At 36.9% G+C, this 18,411-nt stretch overlaps 2 protein-coding genes across 2 annotated transcripts; both read left to right on the top strand.

The window, feature by feature from the left end:
* Positions 1-281: 281 nt before the first annotated feature.
* LOC148677249 (extracellular calcium-sensing receptor-like) lies at positions 282-5,004 on the top strand. The gene is made up of 6 exons (XM_088623220.1): positions 282-478; positions 673-964; positions 1,070-1,885; positions 1,978-2,205; positions 2,784-2,907; positions 4,091-5,004. Exons 1-6 carry the CDS (start codon positions 282-284, stop codon positions 5,002-5,004), a joined length of 2,571 nt encoding a protein of 856 aa, XP_088479346.1.
* A 5,059-nt stretch (positions 5,005-10,063) lies between these two features.
* Positions 10,064-14,584, top strand: LOC148677250 (extracellular calcium-sensing receptor-like). Its single transcript, XM_088643956.1, has 5 exons — positions 10,064-10,336; positions 10,456-11,271; positions 11,364-11,591; positions 12,234-12,357; positions 13,671-14,584. The coding sequence occupies exons 1-5, from the start codon at positions 10,079-10,081 to the stop codon at positions 14,582-14,584; spliced, it is 2,340 nt and encodes a 779-aa protein (XP_088500082.1). The 5' UTR covers positions 10,064-10,078.
* Positions 14,585-18,411: the final 3,827 nt, after the last annotated feature.

The raw sequence follows: 18,411 nt of genomic DNA on the forward strand, positions 1-18,411 counted from the left end.
GAGCATCTACAGATCAAGCTCCAATGATCTGAGGAGGTACTGTTCGTCTGTACAGACAAGAGCACCAAATAAGCCAAAACCACAGTGGCCCAGAACAGGACGCTACAGTATCTGGCTGTTCTTTCTTTCCCTTGCGGCTCTCTTAAAGTTTGCCATTGAGAATTAATTCTTTAGCAAGAACAAGATTGACTAAATGTCTTTTTGAGCACCTGTGACACACAGCCTGCTATAAAAAGACTCCATATGGTAATAAACAGAATGGAGATAAAAGAAACTGTGCAATGCTCTTGGAAATTGTGCTGATTGCTGCTCTGGCAAGTGCTGATGACCAGCTATGCAGACTACAAGGAAAACCTGAATATCCACAGTTGTCAAAGGATGGAGACATTATAATTGGAGGGATATTTTCATTTCACAGCAGCTGGAATGATACAAAGCTTACTTTCTCACAGGTGCCAGAGCCTCTGAAATGCATAACGTAAGACGCAAATGCTTCATACAATTCAAATATGGAAGAATACAAAACAAAATAATGGATTTCTTATAACTCATGCTATAATTTTATAAATTGAAGAACCTGGATCATTAATAAATGCAAAGGAGTTTTTAATATGAATAAAAGCAGAAACCAGCCATGTTCACTCATGAAATTATTTTCTTTGTTTCTTCTAGTTTAAATTTCAGGTCATTTCAATATGCTCAGACTATCATCTTTGCCATAGAGGAGATAAATAACAGCACAGACATTCTCCCGAACGTTTCACTGGGTTATAGAATCTATGATTCATGTGGGTCAGTGAGCCTGGCCACAAGAGCTGCATTGGCTTTAGCAAATGGCTATGAAGAAACAGCCTCTGACAAGCCCTGCACAAGATCAGCTGCAGTTCAAGCTATAATAGGAGAAACATCATCATCACCTACTATGGCGATTTCAGCATCTGTGGGACCTTTTTACATACCTGTGGTAAGAATGCAAAATTTTTTTTGATCATTTCATAGTTTGTTTCTCATTTATACTGTTAAGGTTACATATTAATTTTTTTAATTAAATTTGATCGTTCTTTCACAGATCAGTCACTTTGCTACCTGTGCATGTCTGAGCAATAGGAGAAGATTCCCTTCATTCTTCAGAACCATCCCTAGTGACTATTATCAGAGCAGAGCCCTGGCTCAGCTTGTGAAGCACTTTGGATGGACCTGGGTTGGAGCCATTAGAAGTGATGATGACTATGGCAATAATGGGATGGCTACATTTGTGGAAGCTGCAAAACAAGAAGGAGTTTGCATTGAATATTCAGAGCCATTTTTTAGAACTTACTCAAAGGAAAAAGTTATCAGAATTTTAGATATAATAAAGAAGTCAACTTCAAAGGTAATTGTAGCTTTCCTCAATCACATGGATATGGATGTTTTATTAAAGGAGCTCTCAGATCATAACATCACTGGCTTTCAGTGGATAGGCAGTGAGGGCTGGATTTCTGACTCTTACATTGCCTCAGTAGAAGGGCACAATGTATTGAGTGGGGCAATAGGATTTGGCATTGCTAAAGCTGAAGTAAGAGGTTTGAAAGAATTCTTACTGAATGTTTTACCACCAAACTCATCTGGAAACACCATTTTCAAAGAATTTTGGGAAACATTGTTCAGTTGTACATTTCCTACAGACGAGAATGTTAAAAATGCTAAATCATGTACTGGCGGAGAAGACTTAAGCGAAGTCAATAGCACCTACACAGATTTATCGCTGATGCAAATTTTCAGCAATGTCTATAAAGGAGTGTACGCTGTAGCCCATGCACTGCATGGTGTTTTCAACTGCACACCCGACCGCAGTCACTCTGGTAATGAGACATGTGTGAACGAGAAGAGGACTGATCCATGGCAGGTAAGGTGACCCAGGAAACAGCAGATCGTAATGAAGACTAAAGGACTTCTTTATTCAAAACCACTTGTACTGTATGCTCTCTCACTTTGCAGGTACTACATCATTTGAAAAATGTTCGTTTCAAAACCAAAGAAGGCGATGAAGTTTACTTTGATGAAAATGGAGACCCAGCAGCAAAGTATGACTTGCTAAACTGGCAGATGAATCAAGATGGCAGGACTGAATTTGTCACTGTCGGCTTCTATGATGCCTCTTTGCCAGAAGGCCAGCAGTTAATCTTAAACAATGTCAGCACTGTCTGGGCACACAACACACACAAGGTAAGGCTGAGTTTCACAGCAATTTGGTGCTGCTTCATTTAGAATCAAAAAGACTACAGATCTGTATTCTTGTTTCAGAAAATTCTTCAAAATTGAAATGAAATAAAATTAAATGGAATACATCTAAACTGAATTGTACATACTATATACAGTATACAGTACATCTCTTTAAAGTTTCAGGTGAACCATTAGATTCTGTCACTCATCAGTTTAGTAACTTGAATACAGTTTGTTCATGACGAAGGTGCAGAAGTGCTTCTGAGGTCAAACCTCATTAACTCATTTCATGGCAAAAGTAATTTAATAAAATTGTTAAAAAATGTAAATCAACACAATAATATAATGGTACCGTGTTACATATAGTATTAGATTTAATTTTTTAATTTTAATTTAGTTTAATTCCGAGACACACAAACAACACAACTGCAATTGAGTTGTGCAAGTGCAACACAATATTCCCTATAATATGAAAAACGCAAAATAGAATGGATCAGATGTTTACACTGCAAATCTTTGTGGCACTATTTTTTAAACTGTTTAGCTCATAAGAGTGAGACTTAATTCCTCTCATTCCCCAGGTGCCTGTGTCAGTGTGCAGTGAGAGCTGTCCTCCAGGCACTCGGAAGGCTGTTCAGAAGGGAAGGCCTGTCTGCTGCTTTGACTGCATACTGTGTCCTGAAGGGGAAATCAGCAACACAACAGGTGTTGTGACTGTTCTGTTAATACTTGCCTTTTAATTTCCTGCTTTGGGGCCCGCTGTTTTCTAAGCAGACTGCAGATCCACAATCATCAGAGCGATAATAAGGAATTAGATGGAAATGAATCCTGAAATATATTAGACAAACGCGCTCCAATCAAAACTTTTACTCTGGGAGACCCTAGCTGTCTCAGCAAAACCTTTAGATGCTAGAGGACTCAATCACAATTAAACTAAATTACTGATTTTTTAAAATAACACTTAGAAATTAATGAAAAGGTGCCTGTGCTGCTTCTTAATATTTTCCAGCTTTGATGATGCTTTATTTTCACTTGTTCTAAAACATCTTTTTATGCCTTATATCTAAAAAATTAAATAACAATAAACTATAATTAGTCATAGTACATCAAAGTTGGGATCCAAAAAATATTAATTCAAGCTGTTTCTTACAGACACATATAAAGTATTTCACAGCTGATGTAATGCATTGATCCCAGATAATGTAAAGGCTTTATTACAGGTTGAAATATAACAGAACTAAATGCTTATAAAAAATAAGACAAACAGCAATGTCCTCCATAGTACCACCCTAAACAGAGAACATGAGTGTTTACCTGCACTCCTGATCCATCACACTCAGTCTCACATCTGATACTCTCACTCTATAACCAACCCTACCAATACAAACTCAATCCATGCTTATAATAAAACAATAAATCATATAGTCAGTGATCGACTTCTTAGGTGAAATGTTCCTGACTTAATTAGACTTTGACATAATATTAAAATGCTGGTTCCACCTAGTGGCCAAATTACTGCTGTTTTTTTCTAAAGAATAACTTCTCTTCAATACAACCTGAGTCAAATTATTTTCAGTTATATATATATACTGTATCTATCTTGGCTTAACAAAGGTGCAATCTTACATAATATATCAAAAAAGGTTGTATAGGATAATGTGCACAACTTGAAAACTACAAAAAAATAAAGTTGTGATCATAATAGCTAACTGTGAGAAGCCAAATTATAATTTATCATGATAATAAAAATAATAATAATTCCAGTATAATGTTTTTATCAAGACCGATTATCCAGTCATTAACTTGTTCTATGAATACATCTGGAGAGCACTTTATGCTGGTACTGTAACTAACCTTGGGAAATAATCTCTCATTTTATTTCTTGTAGATTCTGTGGATTGTCTGAAATGCCATCCAGAATACTGGTCGAATAAACAGAGAGATGAGTGCATCTTCAAGGAAATTGAATTCCTTTCTTATGAGGAAGTAATGGGAACACTATTGGCATCGTTTTCAATTCTTGGAACATTAATAACCATCATTGTAGCCATTGTTTTCTTTAGATACAAAGATACACCCATTGTCAAAGCCAATAACTCTGAACTGAGTTTCCTTCTGCTCTTTTCATTGACTCTGTGTTTCCTCTGTTCACTTACTTTCATCGGCCAGCCCTCTGACTGGTCCTGTATGTTGCGCCACACAGCATTTGGGATCACATTTGTCCTGTGCATCTCTTGTGTTCTGGGGAAAACAATAGTGGTGTTAATGGCCTTTAGGGCTACACTGCCAGCCAATAACATTATGAAATGGTTTGGCCCAACACAGCAGCGGTTAAGCATTTTTTCATTTACATTCATTCAAGCTTTAATATGTATCATTTGGCTGACTACATCTCCTCCTTATCCAAAGAAAAATATGAATTATTATAAGGACAAAATCATATTAGAATGTGACCTGGGATCTACAGAAGCATTTAGTGCTGTGTTAGGGTATATAGGATTCCTCGCTGCTGTATGCTTAATATTTGCCTTTCTGGCTCGGAAGCTGCCTGATAACTTCAATGAAGCCAAATTCATTACATTCAGCATGCTCATATTCTGCGCAGTGTGGCTGACTTTCATTCCAGCTTATATCAGCTCCCCAGGAAAGTTCACTGTAGCAGTAGAGATATTTGCAATTTTAGCCTCTAGTTTTGGACTGTTGTTCTGCATTTTTGCTCCCAAATGTTACATTATATTAATTACACCTGAAAAGAATACAAAAAAGCATTTGATGGGCAAAATGCCTTTAAAGTCTCTTTAGACAGTGATAATAATATATTTATAATCTATAATGTTTTTGAGTGTCAATATTTTCACCTCCCAACAAGAATCTGTAATGATTTATTAGTATGGTAATGTCTTATATACTGTGATTGTATATATCCATGTATCCAACTATCCATTATCAGAAAGCTGGTTTTCTTAGTTGAAGTAAAATACAAAATGTAAAGATGGGGGTTAAATTAAGTCCTTTCTGCTTGAAGATTAGACTTCTAAGCAACAGGAGTTTATTTCAGGAACGGGAGAACTGATGAGAATTCCAGATGCGAGCTAAGAAACTCCCTGGGGACTTAATCCCTGACCATTTGGTCAAAAAGCTGTAAACTGGCCAAACACTTGACCTCCTCTCTTTACCGTAATAACGAGTGACGTCAGAAACTGTAAGGAAGGGCTATATAAACCTAAAGTTTGTACCGGCACTTGCGGGAAACAAGACTTCGGCTTTATTGTTCCTTGCATGCAATAAACTCATCTGTTTAACTTCATCTCGGGATCCAGAACCTTATTCTTTCTGTTACAACATGGTGAAGGTGAGCAAAGAACTGTTACTCCATGGATAGCCCATCACAGAACATTGGAGATCAATCTGATCTAACTGGCATAACTGTAGGTTTGGAAAACACTACAGGACCCAAAAAGAAATTCAGCGTGAAAGTGGCGAGAACATGCAGAATCCACACCGACAGCGCGGCACTACACGGGAGGGGCGTGTCCAGTGAGGAGGCGGAGCCCTGGGGGAAAGGTGACGCCTCGCCTTTGTAATCACAGCTGCACCAGGGAATGAAGGACGAGATGAAGGCAGATTGAGAACTGCACATCCCCACAAAGGGACGAGCAGGGCTGAACGCCCGGGAAGGGGAAGATCCGTACACTGGCAGCCCCAGAGAGGACTGTACCCCAAGCCCGTCTTGTCCTGTGTCAGGCTTACCTTATTCACGTGTTTAGTTTCTACTGTTAGCCCGGTGCTCCCTGCCTGCTAAAGCAGGGTCTTTTTCCAGGATGGATGCCGCTCAATTAACAGCGCAATTTTGTATTGTTCCTTTTTGTTTTGTTTTCCTTCAGTTCTCTCTAGCCTCACACCGGTGCCTCCGACCCCTCAGACAGGGCGTCGATTTGTACCGGTTCTCGCCGCGGCTGCTCCCACTTCAGCCTTGGTACAACAGAGGCTCAAGACCTGATTCAAAACACAGGCCTTTCATTGCACACATCAGTTTGATGTCAGCCGCACTGCATTCTTATTTTACTACTACAAATGCAATTTTTATTCACTGACATAATATAATAAAGCTTTGTATACATATCTTTAAAAAAAATCACCTTGTGATGGTCTCAAGTTTACATAACTTTTTATGTTACACTTATCACATGTTTTGTTCTGTAGAAAATTCAATGGCTGGTTTATAATAACTTCGAATGAGGAAGGCTCCTGTGTCAATGTTAGTGGTTTTATATAAAATCAAATTCCAAACAGATTAACTTCAGAACATCTTGTGTTTTTTGCTGTTGGCTAAATGAGACAAAGAGAGAGTCAAATCAGTCAGGATCTTGGAATTTAATAAAAGTAAAAAATATTTCACATAACAAAGCAGACCTTAAATTTGGATCGGATATCACAGTAGGTGTTGGAAGTGTTGAGATTTTAAGAAAGTAGTAAACGTATGTGTGTTAACACAAACTCATTTGCTAAAACTGGAAGAGCAAGGTAACGTTTTGCTCAATGAGATAGGCTACAATACAGTCATGCAGACAGATTTAAAATTCTTAAGCAAATTTATTTTTAAGTTGATCAAATTCAGCTACTTTGCAAGTCGTACACGACTTCTCAAAACAAACCCCTTCCTCTTGTGCAAACTCAGCAAAGGGTTGATTTTTTATTATTCCAAAACCTCGGGCGGTATGCCTCAGGGACTCATTCATATTATAATCAAAACAAAACACTCGCTGCGTCTCGGTGTATCGGAGCTAATTTGGACACGGACACGGTGATGTCATCACCCTGGGCCTGGGCTAAGGGAGGTCTCCTTTAGCTCACCAGGCTGGTTCCCTGTTTCGTTACACCGGAGATCCGGGTTCCCGCCCAGGTGCTGTGGACTAACGGGCGGGGTGGAGCGACGAGGTCACGAGCCCACACGGAAACATGACGGTCAACATCATCTCCCGACGTTCCACTCACGCGAATCCCATGAAGCCATATCTACAGATACTGTATATCGAAACAGTAGTGCACAGGTCAATTAACTGTAGTGTGATCATGTTCTGTAAAAATACTGTATACTGTATATACAGTATGAAACCGCATGGATTTCAAGCCACTAAAGTATAGTATGTGTGAAATAGATTTTGTAATCAAAATTTCAAGTAAAATGGTTTCTTGATTACGGGTTGCTAAATCTTTAAGACAAGTATCTTTTAAGACAAGATCTTCTCAGTGTGGAGGTAAACCTGAACGAAGCACATCACATTCACAACAATCTATAATAATAATAATAATAATAATAATAATAATAATAATAATAATAATAAACTTTTTTATATATCTGTATAGCTATGTAAAAAATACAAAGCAATATTCTGTCCAGAGTTTGAACTGGTCACAATCCGAGTAGCAAGCAGTTGTTTAAACCACTGTGCTAAACTGCCACTTGGGGACAACCCCTTACATTACAATCTATGAGCGTTTCATTGACTACTACAACTATAAGGACTGCAAAAGTCATTAAAATGAATGTCAAAATGATTCCAAAATATCCACAAGTGATATTTTTAGCTGCCAAAACCTCTTTAATTACATTCCATACTGATATTCCCTATTAAGTGGTATTAAATCAGTATTACAACTTTTTTTATCACAATAACAATAGCAAGTACAGTGTTCTTATTATGTATTCTTGAAAAATGATAAAACGTTATACCATTTTATGAAGTATTAAAAATTCATATACAGTAGTTAGACAAAATACATCAAAACTTTTCCAACATAACATCCAGAAGTTAAAAACATAAAAACCTTCAGGGAAAAAATGTTTATGAAGAAGGAGTTATACTGTGCACTTTGTTTTTAATATTTAACTAAAAATACCATCTGATGTATGTACATTAAGTATATATTACATATGAGACCATTTGGCTTTAAAGCCACTACAGTACAATATGTAAAATATATTTTTCACAAATATGCATTATGTTAGGTACTGTATATATTATGTTATACTTCCGTTTTTCTTTTCAGCTACCAAAATTTCTCTTTACTTTTAAAATTCCTTAATTTAGCAGAAGTGTACATTAATAAGATAAAAAAGGCTGCAAATAAAATACTCTTTTATATAAAAAATTAAATCAACCAGAGCAACCAGTGTTGTTGACAAAGTACTGTAACAATTTTATCACCATCCCCAGTGGCTATCAGCTCATCAAGTCCTTTGGACGGACCTGGGTTGGGGCAGACAGTGGTGACGGTGAGTGAACAGATAGGACAGAGCCCCACCACAGACTGCTCATAATAGTCAACATTATAAAACACTCCACCTCCAAAGTCATTGTAGCCTTCACGTCACATATTGAACTGAACTTTCTGATGGAAATGCTTCACCAAAATATCACAGGTTTCAGCAGTGAATCAAGGATCACATACACAGCATTCTTTTTCAGCAGTTTTATCAGGCTTCGAAGCAATCTGATCAGTTATTTAATTCTAAACTTTATCAAGAGAAAACTCTAAAACAAGGCTGGTTGCCAGGGTCTCTTACACAGTACGATCTATGAATGTTATTGCTCAGCAAAGCTGAACAAGACAGCTAAAAAAAAATACAAATTACTAACAGCTCCACTTACTCAACAGTCCCTTCATAAATGTATGGAATTTAAACATGGGAGTGAGATAAACATTATGAGTTCAAATATATTTAGAAGAATGTTGGGGATTATAAAGTAAAGTAAAATATAAATTAAAAGTTTAATATGAAAAAAATGTTTACAATTCCTTGTTCTTCTTAGTTTTTCATTGTCATACCAAACATTTCACAGGACGTCTTATGTTTTAATCAACTGTAAATTTCTACAGAATTATGGACATTTAGCATCTATATACATATACATTTTCAGAGCATCTGCAGGCTTATCCATTAATCAGGTGTGCTTATCCATTAAATGTGCTGATGTTTTCTACAGTAGCTTTCAACTCACCCTGTATTTAAAAAATAAGGGAGCAAGGCTATTACAATAATAGAGTTCCTTCTATAAAAAAAATACACTACTTTTAAAAACATCTTTTAAATACAGATAATTGTTGTATAATTTCTACTATTTACATTTATGAACTGACACTGTAAAGCAATCAAACGGCCGAGCATGGTAGAGTATCTACAGATCAAGCTCCAATGATCTGAGGAGGTACTGTACGTCTGTACAGACAAGAGCACCAAATAAGCCAAAACCACAGTGGCCCAGAACAGGATACTATTTGGCTGTTCATTCTTTCCCTTGCGACTCTCTTTAAGTTTGCCATTGAGAATAAATTATTTAGCAAGAACAAGATTAACTAAACGTCTCTTAGAGCACCTGTGACACACAGCCTGCTATAAAAAGACTCCATATGGTAATAAACAGAATGGAGATAAAAGAAACTGTGCAATGCTCTTGGAAATTGTGCTGATTGCTGCTCTGGCAAGTGCTGATGACCAGCTATGCAGACTACAAGGAAAACCTGAATATCCACAGTTGTCAAAGGATGGAGACATTATAATTGGAGGGATATTTTCATTTCACAGCAGCTGGAATGATACAAAGCTTACTTTCTCACAGGTGCCAGAGCCTCTGAAATGCTTAAAGTAAGATGCTAATGCTTCATACAATTCAAGTATGAAATAAAACAAAAGAGAATTATGGATTTCTGATTACACATGCTATAATTTTATAAACTGAAGAACCTGAATCATTAATAAATGCAAAAGAGGTTTTTATTTGACTAAAAGCAGAAACCAGTCATGTTCACTCATGAAATTATTTTCTTTGTTTCTTCTAGTTTAAATTTCAGGTCATTTCAATATGCTCAGACTATGATCTTTGCCATACAGGAGATAAATAACAGCACAGACATTCTCCCGAACGTTTCACTGGGTTATAGAATCTATGATTCATGTGGGTCAGTGAGCCTGGCCATAAGAGCTGCAATGGCTTTAGCAAATGGCTATGAAGAAACAGCCTCTGACAAGCCCTGCACAAGATCAGCTGCAGTTCAAGCTATAATAGGAGAAACATCATCATCACCTACTATGGCGATTTCAGCATCTGTGGGACCTTTTTACATACCTGTGGTAATAATGCAAAAATTATCTTTTGATATTTTGATTTTGATCATTTCATAGTTTGTTTCTCATTTACACTGTTATGGTTACATATTAAAAATGTCTTATTAAATTTGATTCTTTCACAGATCAGTCACTTTGCTACCTGTGCATGTTTAAGCAACAAAATCAAATTCCCTTCATTTCTCAGAACCATCCCCAGTGACTATTATCAGAGCAGAGCCCTGGCTCAGCTGGTGAAACACTTTGGTTGGACCTGGGTTGGAGCCATTAGAAGTGATGATGATTATGGCAATAATGGGATAGCTACATTTGTGGAAGCTGCAAAACAAGAAGGTGTTTGCATTGAATATTCAGAGCCATTTTTTAGAACTTACTCAAAGGAAAAAGTTCTCAGAATTTTAGATATAATAAAGAAGTCAACTTCAAAGGTAATTGTAGCTTTCCTTTCTCACATGGATATGGATGTTTTATTAAAGGAGCTATCAGATCATAACATCACTGGCTTTCAGTGGATAGGCAGTGAGTCCTGGATTTCTGACTCTTACATTGCCTCACTAGAAGGGCACAATGTATTGAGTGGGTCAATAGGATTTGCGATTGCTAAAGCTGAAGTAAGAGGTTTGAAAGAATTCTTGCTGAATGTTTTACCATCAAACTCACCTGGAAACACCATTTTTAAAGAATTTTGGGAAACATTGTTCAGTTGTAAATTTCCTACCCACGAGAATGTTAAAAATGCTACATTGTGTACTGGCAGAGAAGACTTAAGTGAAGTCAATAGCACCTACACAGATTTATCGCTGATGCAAATTTTCAGCAATGTCTATAAAGGAGTGTACGCTGTAGCCCATGCACTGCATGGTGTTTTCAACTGCACACCCGACCGCAGTCACTCTGGTAATGAGACGTGTGTGAACGAGAAGAGGACTGATCCATGGGAGGTAAGGTGACCCAGGAAACAGCAGATCGTAATGATGACTAAAGGACTTCTTTATTCAAAACCACTTGTACTGTATGCTCTCTCACTTTGCAGGTACTACATCATTTGAAAAAAGTTCATTTCAAAACCAAAGAAGGCGATGAAGTTTACTTTGATGAAAATGGAGACCCAGCAGCAAAGTATGACTTGCTAAACTGGCAGATGAATAAAGATGGCAGGATTGAATTTGTCACTGTCGGCTTCTATGATACCTCTTTGCCAGAAGGCCAGCAGTTAATCTTAAACAATGTCAGCACTGTCTGGGCACACAACACACACAAGGTAAGACTGACTTTCACAGCAACTTGCTGCTGCTTCATTTAGAATAAAAAAGACTACAGATCTGTGTTCTTGTTTCAGAAAATTCTTCAAAATTGAAATTAAATAAAATTAAATGGAATACATGAAAACTGAATTGTACATACTGTATGTGTATTTTCCCTGCTAAATAAGCCAAAAATGTTGGATCAACGTGATTTTGGATATTTAAATTGAAACATTTTTTTGGTAATTATACATAAGCATACAGTATACACCTCTTTAAGGTTTCAGGTGAACTTAACCTGAACTTAAGTTAACTAACTTGAATAGAGCTTGTTCATGACAAAGGCGACGAAGTGCTTCAGAGGCCATACCTCATTAACTAATTTCATGGCAAATGTATTTTAATATAATTATTAAAAGAATGTAAATCAACACAATAAAGTAATGGTACCCTGTTACATATAGTATGAGGTAGTTTGATTCTGATACACACAAACAACACAATTGCAATTGAGTTGTGCAAATGTAACACAATATTCCCTATAATATGAAAAACGCAAAAAAGAATGGATTAGATGTTTACACTGCAAATCTTTGTGGCACTATTTTTTAAACTGTTGGAGCTCATAAGAGTGAGACTTAATTCCTCTCATTCCCCAGGTGCCTGTGTCAGTGTGCAGTGAGAGCTGTCCTGCAGGCACTCGGAAGGCTGTTCAGAAGGGAAGGCCTGTCTGCTGCTTTGACTGTGTCCCATGTGCTGAAGGAGAAATCAGCAACACAACAGGTGTTGTGACTGTTCTGTTAATACCTGCCTTTTAATTTCCTGCTTTGGGGCCTGCTGTTTTCTAAGCAGACTGCAAAACCACAATCATCAGAGCGATAATAAGGAATTAGATGGAAATGAATCCTGAAACATATTAGACAAGTGTGCTCCAGACAAACATTTTACTCTGGGAGACCCTAGCTGTCTCAGCAAAAATTTAAGTTGCTAGAGGACTCAATCACAATTAAACTAAATTACTGATTTTTGTGAATAACACTTAGAATGAATTAAAGGTGCCTGTGCTGTTTCGTAATATTTTTTAGCTTTGATGATGCTTTATTTTCACTTGTTCTAAAGCATCATTGTATGCCTTACATCTCAATGTGCATCAGAAGAATAAAATTATAAAAAATAAGTAGGTTAAACTACAGCTATAATTAGTTAAAAGACAGTACATTAAAGTAAGTTTCTAGCTAGGATCCAAAAAATATTTACTCAAACTGTTTTTACACAGACAAAGTATTCCACAGCTGATGTAATGCATCTGATCCCAGATAATGTGAATACTTTACTACAGGTTGAAATATAACAGAACAAAATGCTTATCAAAAATAAAAAAAAATAAGACAAAGCAATTTCCTCCATAGTACCACTCTAAACAGAGAACAGGAGTGTTTACCTGCACTCCTGATCCATCACACAGTCTCACATCTGATATTCTCACTCTATAACCAACCCTACCAATACAAACTCAATCCATGCTTATAATAAAACAATAAATCATATAGTTAGTTATCGACTTCTTAACAAAAGGTGAAATGTTCATGACTTAATTAGACTTTGACATGATATTAAAATGATGGTTCCATCTAATGGCCAACTCATTGTTACTGCAGCCTCTAGTATGATATCACAGGGCACTAGGCCACATAATCTATGGCATTTATATGCTCTACACATGATTCAAATTATTGCTTTTTTTTTCTAAAGAATAACGTATCTTCAATACAACATGTATCAAATGATTTCAATTATAAATATATATATATATTGGCTTAACAAAGTTGCAATCTTACATAATATATCAAAAAAGGTTTGATAATGTGTACAACTTGAAAAATACAAAAAAAATAAAGTTGTGATCATAATAGCACTGAAAAAAGCAAAATAATAATTTACTATAATAATACAAATAATTTGTTACAATTCCAGTATAATATTGTTTTTAACAAGACTGATTATTCATTCACTAACTTGTTCTATGGACATATCTGGAGAGCACTTTATGCTGGTATCTAACCTTGGGAAATAATCTCTCATTTTATTTCTTGTAGATTCTGTTGATTGTCTGAAATGCCATCCAGAATACTGGTCGAATAAACAGAGAGATGAGTGCATCTGCAAGGAAATTGAATTCCTTTCTTATGAGGAAGTAATGGGAACACTATTAGCATCGTTTTCTATTCTTGGAACATTAATAACCATCATTGTAGCCATTGTTTTCTTTAGATACAAAGATACGCCCGTTGTCAAAGCCAATAACTCTGAACTGAGTTTCCTTCTGCTCTTTTCATTGACACTGTGTTTCCTCTGTTCACTTACTTTCATCGGCCAGCCCTCTGACTGGTCCTGTATGTTGCGCCACACAGCATTTGGGATCACATTTGTCCTGTGCATCTCTTGTGTTCTGGGGAAAACAATAGTGGTGTTAATGGCCTTTAGGGCTACACTGCCAGGCAATAACATTATGAAATGGTTTGGCCCCACACAGCAGCGGTTAAGCATTTTTTCATTTACATTCATTCAAGCTTTAATATGTATCATTTGGCTGACTACATCTTGTCCTTATCCAAAGAAAAATATGAATTATTATAAGGAAAAAATCATATTAGAATGTGACCTGGGATCTACAGAAGCATTTAGTGCTGTGTTAGGGTATATAGGATTCCTCGCTGCTGTATGCTTAATATTTGCCTTTCTGGCTCGGAAGCTGCCTGATAACTTCAATGAAGCCAAATTCATTGCATTCAGCATGCTCATATTCTGCGCAGTGTGGCTGACTTTCATTCCAGCTTATATCAGCTCCCCAGGAAAGTTCACTGTAGCAGTAGAGATATTTGCAATTTTAGCCTCTAGTTTTGGACTGTTGTTCTGCATTTTTGCTCCCAAATGTTACATTATATTAATTACACCTGAAAAGAATACAAAAAAGCATTTGATGGGCAAAATGCCTTCAAAGTCTATTTAGACAGTGATCATAATATATTTATATCTTAAATAATGTAGCGCTTTCGGGATCACGTGCGTATGTGCCCTCGCCACTGCCGCCTCAGTTTGGCCCTCCACTGCTGGGGGCTAAAACCTGGGCCTCCAGCATCATTCAACAGGGAACCAGTCAGTTGAGCTAAAGGGAGATCTCCCTGCTATTCAGAGGGAAGGGCGTGATGTCACAGCGCTGGCAAGCCGGCTTGCACAACCTGTAATGTCGGCCGTATGCGTTACAATATTTTTGAGTGTCAATATTTTCACTTCCCAACAAGCATCTGTAATGATTTATTAGTATGGTAATGTCTTATATACTGTAATTATATCTATATCCATGTATCCAACTATCCATTATCAGAAAGCTGGTTTTCTCATTGAAGGTGAGCAAAGAACTGTTACTCCATGGATAGCCCATCACAGAACATTGGAGATCAATCTGATCTAACTGGCATAACTGTAGGTTTGGAAAACACTACAGGACCCAAAAAGAAATTCAGCGTGAAAGTGGCGAGAACATGCAGAATCCACACCGACAGCGCGGCACTACACGGGAGGGGCTTGTCCAGTGAGAGGCGGAGCCCTGGGGGAAAGGTGACGCCTCGCCTTTGTAATCACAGCTGCACCAGGGAATGAAGGACGAGCTGCAGCTGTGAGGGTCTTTAAAGGCAGATTGAGAACTGCACATCCCCGCAAAGGGACGAGCAGGGCTGAACGCCCCGGAAGGGGAGGATCCGTACACTGGCAGTCCCAGAGAGGACTGTACCCCGAGCCTGAGGCCGTTTTTTGTCTTTTGATTTTCTTTTAGCCTGTCCTGTCCCGTCCTGTCTTGTGTCTCTACCAGGGACAGGCTTACCTTACTCACGTGTTCAGTTTCTACTTGTAGCCCTGCGCTCCCTGCCTGCTGCCCCAGACTGGATAGGGAAAGTCCAGTCTGATCCCTGCCGCCAAGCGGGGTCTTTTTCCAGGATGGCATGACAGAGCAGTGCCCCTGTACTTAATGGCGCAATTTTGTATTGTTCCTTTTTGTTTTGTTTTCCTTCGGTTCTCTCTAGCCTCACACCGGTGCCTCCGACCCCTCAGACAGGGCGTCGATTTGTACCGGTTCTCGCCGCGGCTGCTCCCACTTCAGCCTTGGTACAACAGAGGCTCAAGACCTGATTCAAAACACAGGCCTTTCATTGCACACATCAGTTTGATGTCAGCCGCACTGCATTCTTATTTTACTACTACAAATGCAATTTTTATTCACTGACATTATATAATAAAGATTTGTATACATATCTTTTTTGTAAAAAAAATCACCTTGTCATGGTCTCAAGTTTACATAACTTTTTATGTTACACTTATCACATGTTTTGTTCTGTAGAAAATTCAATGGCTGGTTTATAATTACTTCGAATGAGATAGGCTCCTGTGTCAATGTTAGTGGTTTTATATTAAATCAAATTACAAACAGATTAACTTCAGAACATCTTATTTTTTTTGGTTGTTGGCTAAATGAGACAAATAGAAAGTGAAATCAGTCAGGATCTTGGAATTTTATTAAAGTCAAAAATATTTCACATAACAAAACTGTCACAGCAGACCTTATGTTTAGATCGGGCGGGGTGGAGCGACGAGGTCACGAGCCCACACGGAAACATGACGGTCAACATCATCTCACTCACGCGAATCCCATGAAGCCATATCTACAGATACTGTACAGTATATCGAAACAGTAGTTCACACGTCAATTAACTGTAGTGTGATCATGTTCTGTAAAAACATACTGTATATACAGTATGAAACCGCATGGTTTTCAGGCCACTACAATATAGTATGTGTGAAATAGATTTTGTAATCAAAATTTCAAGTAAAATGGTTTCTTGATTACGGGTTGCTGAATCTTGCATTAAGACAAGATCTTCTCAGTGTGAAGGTAAACCTGACCGAGGCACATGACATTCAAAACAATCTATAATAATAATAACAATAATAATAATAAACTTTTTTATATATCTGTATAGCTATGTAAAAAATACAAAGCAATGTTCTGTCCGGAAATTGAACTGGTCCAAGTAGCAAGCAGCTGTCTAAACCGCTGTGCTAAACTGGGCACTTGGGCACAACCCCTTACATTACAATCTATGATCATTTCATTGTCTATTACAACTATAAGGACTGCAAAAGTCATTTAAATGGATGTCAAAATGTTTCCAAAATATACAGAAGTGATATTTTAGCTGACAAAACTGATTTAATTACATGATTCCATATTAATATTCCCTATTAAGTGCTATTAAATCAGTACTACACCTTTTCTTATGACAATAACAACAGCAAGTACAGTGTTCTTATTATGTATTCTTGGAAAATGATAAAACATTATAGCATTTTATGAAGTATTTAAACTTTATATACAGTAGTTAGAACAAACACATCAAAACATTTCCAAAATAACCACCGTAAGTTAAAAACTTAAAAACTTTCATGCAAAATATCTTTATGAAGGACGAATTCTGTTGTGCACTTTGTTTTTTTATATTTAGCTATCAATACCATCTACTGTATGTACATTAAGTATATATTACATATGAGACCATTTGGCTTTAAAGCCATTACAGTACAGTATGTAAAATATATATTTTTACAAATCAGAAATGAAAGTTAAATTGTTTCCTGATTACACATTGCTGAAATAAATTTGCATTACATTAGGTACTGTATATATTATGTTATACTTCCGTTTTTCTTTACATCTACCAAAATGTCCCTTTACTTTTAAAATTCCTTAATTAAGCAGAAGTGTACATTAATTAGATGAAAAAAGGCTGCGAATAAAATACTCTGTTCTATAAAAAATAAAATCACCCAGCACAACCAGTGTTGTTGACAATGTACTGTAACAATTTTATCACCATCCCCAGTGGCTATCAGCTCATCAAGTCCTTTGGATGGACCTGGGTTGGGGCGGTCAGTGGTGACGGTGAGTGGACAGATAGGACAGAGCCCCACCACAGACTGCTCATAATAGTCAACATTATAAAACACTCCACCTCCAAAGTCATTGTAGCCTTCACGTCACATATTGAACTGAACTTTCTGATGGAAATGCTTCACCAAAATATCACAGGATTTAAATATGGGTGTGAGATAAACATTATAGGTTCAAAAATATTTAAATGAATGTTGGGGATTATAAAGTAAAGTAAAATATAAATTAAAATTTTAATATGAAAAAAAGTTTACAATTCCTTGTTCTTTTTAGTTTTTCATTGTCATACCAAACATTTCACAGGACGTGTTATGTTTTAATCAACTGTCAATTTCTACAGAATTATGGACATTTAGCATCTATATACATATAAATTTTCCGAGCATCTGCAGGCTTATCCATTAATCAGCAGTGCTTATCCATTAAATGTGCTGATGTTTTCTACAGTAGCTTTCAACTCACCCTGTATTTAAATAATAAGGGAGCAAGGCTATTACAATAATAGAGTTCCTTCTATAAAAATAATACACTACTTTTTAAAACATCTTTTAAATACAGCTTATTGTAGTATAATTTCTATTATTTACATTTATGAAATGACACTGTAAAGCAATCAAATGGCCGAGCATGGTAGAGTATCAAGCTCCAACGATCTGAGGAGGTACAGTACAGTATGTCTGTACAGACAAGAGCACCAAATAAGCCAAAACCACAGTGGCCCAGAACAGGATACTATTTGGCTGTTCATTCTTTCCCTTGCGACTCTCTTTAAGTTTGCCATTGAGAATAAATTATTTAGCAAGAACAAGATTAACTAAACGTCTTTTTGAGCACCT

Source organism: Lepisosteus platostomus, chromosome 2, assembly GCF_059453375.1.
Source record: "Lepisosteus platostomus isolate fLepPlt1 chromosome 2, fLepPlt1.hap1, whole genome shotgun sequence".
NCBI classification, from domain to species: domain Eukaryota; kingdom Metazoa; phylum Chordata; class Actinopteri; order Semionotiformes; family Lepisosteidae; genus Lepisosteus; species Lepisosteus platostomus.

What these genes read in the sequence shown, in the direction of transcription:
- LOC148677249 (XM_088623220.1), top strand. Translation starts at nt 282, where the DNA reads ATGCTCTTGGAAATTGTGCTGATTGCTGCTCTGGCAAGTGCTGATGAC. An exon ending in GACCTTTTTACATACCTGTG is followed by an intron (nt 965 to 1,069) that starts GTAAGAATGCAA and finishes GTTCTTTCACAG; the next exon opens with ATCAGTCACTTTGCTACCTG. An exon ending in GGAAATCAGCAACACAACAG is followed by an intron (nt 2,908 to 4,090) that starts GTGTTGTGACTG and finishes TATTTCTTGTAG; the next exon opens with ATTCTGTGGATTGTCTGAAA.
- LOC148677250 (XM_088643956.1), top strand. Translation starts at nt 10,079, where the DNA reads ATGATCTTTGCCATACAGGAGATAAATAACAGCACAGACATTCTCCCG. An exon ending in GACCTTTTTACATACCTGTG is followed by an intron (nt 10,337 to 10,455) that starts GTAATAATGCAA and finishes ATTCTTTCACAG; the next exon opens with ATCAGTCACTTTGCTACCTG. An exon ending in AGAGGACTGATCCATGGGAG is followed by an intron (nt 11,272 to 11,363) that starts GTAAGGTGACCC and finishes CTCACTTTGCAG; the next exon opens with GTACTACATCATTTGAAAAA.